The sequence below is a fragment of the Apium graveolens genome, unplaced genomic scaffold (assembly GCF_009905375.1).
Source record: "Apium graveolens cultivar Ventura unplaced genomic scaffold, ASM990537v1 ctg7102, whole genome shotgun sequence".
Taxonomy (NCBI): domain Eukaryota; kingdom Viridiplantae; phylum Streptophyta; class Magnoliopsida; order Apiales; family Apiaceae; genus Apium; species Apium graveolens.
In genome coordinates this window covers 29,209-34,926 of record NW_027420040.1, presented here as the reverse complement: position 1 = coordinate 34,926, position 5,718 = coordinate 29,209, and the positions used below count along the sequence as shown (strand labels likewise).

The window sequence follows — 5,718 nt, the reverse complement described above, 5'->3', positions numbered from 1 at the left end:
TACCGTTATACTACTCCCTCAGTCCCATCCAATTTCCGTTATACTACTCCTCAAGTCCCATCCAATTTTTTATATTCAACTCTACACACAGTTTAAGATTCTTATAAAAGTATAGTTGCCAACATTTAAAAAAAAAATCTTCTAAATAAGAATATAATGGCCATATTTTTATACAGAAAAGGAAAATTTCAAAAATAAATTATGAAACTATACATTATAATCGCCTTAAAATGCGTGTCAAATACGTAAAAACTGTAAAAAAATGAGAGGGACTACAACAGTATTATGCAACTTATACTTAGAAAACTACAAATCGAATTTCAATTTCGTACACAATCGAAAAGTGCCTATTAATTAACAAACTTAAACAACCATTTTCCGTTTGAGGCAGAATGAAATATAAACATATACTTACACACTACAAAGCTAAAATTTATATTCAAAGAACACTTCCTCACCTAATCTTCTTTGAATTTGTTAAATGATATAGATCGTAACAATTTTGCAAAAAAAAACAAAAGGTTTATGAAAAGTATCATTTCTTTCAAAAGGTCCATTGACAAAAGAGGTAGATTAATGGATCTAACATGTAAATCCTTCTCAATAATCTTTGTAAGAACTATTAAAAAACATATATAAATCAAAGATAGAGATAAATAGTTTACCATCAACATGATCCACAAGAATTAAGATGCACATATATAAATCACAAAACATAGAATTCAATACAACAATAGATAATAATTTTATCAAATAATGAGAATTATAGAAGCACAAAAATAAAATCTTAAGATTAAATATAAAAAAGCATAATTTCACAACAACAAAACTAGCTACACAATTTTAAAAGCTATATACCTCTTTCAAACGATCTGCTGGAGCCTATACTCACCTCTGTAGCAATGAAATGTTTTAGCCTACTAAATACTTATAAAAATATGTTCGTGAACAATCTTTAATAAAATCATAATATATAAGTCAAATTATAAAATCATAATAAGTCAAATTATGACGACATTATCTGCATAAACTTTTAAATTTACATGCAGAAGCATTCAATTTTGTCATTATGATTAAAGATAGAGATAAAAAGGTTACCATCAACAACTTCTTTTTGTCTTTATTTGAGTAATTTAAAATATTTAAAAATTATGTAACTTAATATTTGGTAGTAATGCATTTATCTTTTCTTATCAAACGCAGAAGAGGCCACTAATATTTAATTGTGTCAAAATATTTACTCTCTAAATGCCCCACCCACCGCCCAACCACCATCCCCCCACCCCCACCTCTCACCCATCCAATTGTTAATGTTTATGATATTGTGTTTGACACACACTTTAACATAAATATAAAATATATCTCTATAATTTATTTTTATTTTTTTATTTTTTAAATAAATATTTAAAATATTCTACTTTTATTTTTTTTCTAAAATAATATAATTATACTTTACATTAATCTTAAAATATTTTTCGTAACACTCTCCCACAAACACATTAACAATTGGGTGAGATGCTAAGTACATTTACACTTTAATTTTTAAAAAACTACTCTTACATACATGTTAAAAATTGGTGGGACGATGTTAGGGTGGGGACAAAGAGAGTACATTTCAGTTTTAATTCTTAAAAATGCACAGACGTACTTGTTTGAAATAGTCACATTAATTTGAAATTTTATGAATGTATGTTATATATAAGTTTGGTGTATAATTGATATGTACTATAGTATATTCACTTTTCAAGTTTAAGTAGCAGAATAAATATTGTTTTATTAATGTAAAATTTGAATATTTCATAAAAATTAAGCATATTTTGTTTATATTTTTAGTTTTGATAAAAAAGATTTTAGTAAGCTGTGAAATTACCTTAATCAACTTATAAACTAAATGTTCTTAACCTCCTTTACATATCCCTTTGGCTGAGTCGCACACCTCCAGCGACTCAGTAATCATTGTTTTCACGTCTAAATGATGAACTTGCCAATTATTTTTGGTTGACACAGCCAATAACAAACGAACAGTTTCCAACATCTCACTAGTGCAAAAATCTCATGGTAGTCTATCTTGTGCTCTTGAGCATATCCTTTTGCAACCAATATTGTTGGGCTTGGGCTTAATCTAAACATATTTATTTGAGTTTATGTTATTGAATAAAAAGTCTCGATTATTGTAGTTGGTTATAGTAGTGTGCCGCAAGTTTAGGATTAAAATAAGTGAGAGATAAATTAGGATCAATTATCCTAGTTTATAGCACAATTCTGTTACAAGTTGTTTAAGTAGCAGTGCTGGTTTATTCTGTAAGATCTCATCAATTGTAAGAATTTCATACAAGTAATCAATCAAATATTAGCTGTGTTATCTCTTTCTTTATTTGCTCTAACATCTGGTATCAGAGCACTCAAGTCACCTGTGAAACACGATCGTGGTTAAACAGTGAAATGGAAGCTAGCAAGAACAAGGAGGGGTCATTTGGACTGAGTTATCCTATGCTAACTAAGACGAACTACACCACATGGGCCATCAAGATAAAAGTCTTTATGCAGGCACACGGTGTTTGGGATGCAATAGAACCAAAGGATCCAAAGGGTACAGTCGAAGAAAAAACAGACAAGCGAGCACTAGCCATTATCTATCAAGGGATTGCAGATGACATGCTGTTAACGATAGCAGAAAAGAAAACATCGAAGGAGGCTTGGGGGGCTATAAAAATAATGTGCCTAGGTGCGGATAAAGTAAAGAAGGCTAAAGCTCAGACCCTAAAATCAGAGTTTGAGTCTCTAAAGATGAAAGACACTGAAATGTTGGATGACTTTTGTATGAAATTAAACGGCTTGGTTTCGAAAATCAGGGCGTTAGGAGAGACAATTGCTGAAGAGTATGTCGTTAAAAAGCTACTAAGGGTTGTCCCAACTAAGTTCCTCCAAATTGCGTCTGCAATCGAACAATTTGGTAACTTAGACACTATGTCCGTGGAGGAGGTCATTGGTTCTCTTAAAGCCCATGAGGAACGCTTGGGTGGACAAACGGAGAACAACGAGGGGCAGCAACTACTCTTGACTGAGGATGAGTGGCTCAAGAGAGAAGGCAACGACAGGAAACTTCTTCTCACTCGAGAAGAGTGGTTGAAGAAGTCAGGAAAGGCTGGGCAAAGCAGTGGTAGTGATTATCACACAAGGGATAACCGTATGGCTCGAGATAGAAGCCAGGTGAAATGTTACAATTGTGCTGCATATGGACACTTCGCTTATGAGTGTCGTAAGCCTAAGAAGAACAGGCCACAAAGAGGGGAAGCAAATATGTCATTTATAATCGACGAAGAACCTGCACTCTTGATGAATTTATGCGAAAACATCAAACCTGATGTGATTGGCATTACCGAGGATAAGATTATAGTAAACATCAAGGAGAGAGATGAAAACGTATGGTATCTTGATAATGGAGCTAGTAATCACATGACTGGACGTCGTGAGAAATTTGAAAAGCTTGACAGGACTGTGAAAGGGGAAGTGAAATTTGGTGATGGCTCAGTAGTCCAAATTCAGGGCAGAGGTTCAATCAAATTCCTGTGCAAGAATGGGGAGACCAGAATTTTAAGCGAAGTCTGCTACATACCTACTTTGTGAAGCAACATCATCAGCTTAGGACAGCTCTCGGGGGAGGGAAATAGAGTTGTCATGAACGGAGAGAAGCTGTGGGTTTATGATAGTTGTGGAAGGATGCTTATGCAAGTCTAAAGGTCTGCAAATCGACTCTATAAGATTCACATTCAGGAAGCTAAACATTATTGTCTACTAACAAAGGGTGACGAGGAAGCATGGTTGTGGCATAAGAGACTCGGACACGTAAATTTCAAGGAAATGCAACTGTTATCAAAGAATCATATGGCTCATGGTGTACCAAACATTGTTCACCCCAAAGAAATCTGTGAGAGTTGCCTTATGACAAAACAAACACGTAAGCCTTTTCCAAATAAATCTAATTTTATTGCTAAGTCTGCTCTAGAATTGATACATTTGGATTTATGCGGTCCTATATCCCCTTCCACACCGGGGGGGAACAATTATTTTATGCTTCTTGTTGATGACTACAGCCGTATGATGTGGGTTTATTTCCTTAAACACAAGAATGAGGCACTGAATTATTTCAAGAAGTTTAAAGTTCTTGTTGAGAATTGAAAATGACAGGGTATTCAAGTTTTAAGAACCGATCGAGGAGGCGAATTTTGTTCAAAAGAGTTCAACCTTTTTTGTGAGGAACATGGCATACTTAAGCACTACACGGAATCCTACACACCACAACAAAATGGTGTCGTAGAGCGCCGGAATCGTACAGTAGTTGCCATGGCATGAAGCATGCTCAAGGAAAGACAGGTGCCAGCTACTTATTGGGGAGAGGCAGTCACTCATGCCATTTATATTTTAAACAAGCTGCCAACACGAGCAATGTCGAATCTTACTCCTCATGAAGCCTGGTTTGGAACAAAACCAAACTTGCATTATGCCAAAGTATTTGGTTGTACTGCTTATGTCAAGATTCCAGCTGTACACACAAAAAAACTCGACGATAGAAGTCGACTAATGGTTCATTTTGGCAGAGAAGCTGGAACCAAGATATTTCGACTGTTTGATCCTATAACTGGCAGTATTCACATCAGCAGAGATGTGTTTTTCAACGAACAGAAAGCCTGGAATTGGGATGACTCTATTAAATCTGCGCCTAACAGCGGTGCACACTTTATCCTGGAAAATGATCCCACCGAACCTGAGAATTCTAGCGAAGAAAAAACTGACAGTACAACACCTACCACTCCAGACACGACATCTTCTGATGAAACTGCAGAAACACCGCCCCCAAGGCTCCGCTCACTTGCAGATATTTATGACCACACGACTGAGGTGGAATTAGCTGAAGATGAACTTATGTTAATGGGTATTGATGAACCCATTTCTTTTGAGCAGGCTGTTGAGGACGATGCCTGGAAGACAGCAATGGATAATGAAATCGCCTCTATTGAAAAAAACAATACTTGGCAACTAGTGGATCTTCCAAAAGGGCATAAACCTATAGCACTTAAATGGGTTTACAAGTTGAAGACTGATCAAAATGGAGCTATCACTAAACACAAAGCCCGTCTTGTGGCTAAAGGATATGTTCAACGTCATGGAATCGATTATGAAGAAGGCTTTGCCCCGGTTACTCGACTTGAAACAGTCCATTTACTCCTTTCATTGGCAGCTAAAAATGATTGGGAGATTCACCATCTTGACATTAAATCTGCTTTCTTGAATGGTGTTTTACAAGAGGAGGTTTATGTAACACAACCCAAAGGCTATGTCAAAAACGGCTCCGAACATCAAGTCTATAGGCTTCCCAAGGCTTTGTATGGGCTTCGTCAAGCCCCTCGAGCGTGGTATGCTCGTCTCAACCAGTACCTTCTCACACTCGATTTTGTTAAATGCCCATATGAGCATGCTGTATATACTCAGAAGGATGGAGCTCATTCTCTAGTTGTTGGTGTCTATGTCGAAGACTTATTAGTTACTGGCTCATCTCTGTCACACATTGCCAAATTCAAGGGGGAAATGAATCGTGAATTTGACATGTCTGACTTAGGGCTGCTGTCTTACTATTTGGGGTTGGAAGTTACTCAAGACAAGGAGTTTATTGAACTCAGGCAGTCGACTTATGCGCAGAAGGTGCTCGAATAGGCAGGC

At 36.1% G+C, this 5,718-nt stretch overlaps 1 protein-coding gene across 1 annotated transcript; it reads left to right on the top strand.

Moving 5' to 3' along the window:
* The first annotated feature begins 2,442 nt into the window (after positions 1 to 2,442).
* Positions 2,443 to 3,627, top strand: LOC141703792 (uncharacterized). The gene has a single exon (XM_074507229.1). The coding sequence runs from the start codon at positions 2,443 to 2,445 to the stop codon at positions 3,625 to 3,627; it is 1,185 nt and encodes a 394-aa protein (XP_074363330.1).
* The last annotated feature ends 2,091 nt before the right edge of the window (positions 3,628 to 5,718 follow it).

What these genes read in the sequence shown, in the direction of transcription:
- LOC141703792 (XM_074507229.1), top strand. Translation starts at nt 2,443, where the DNA reads ATGGAAGCTAGCAAGAACAAGGAGGGGTCATTTGGACTGAGTTATCCT.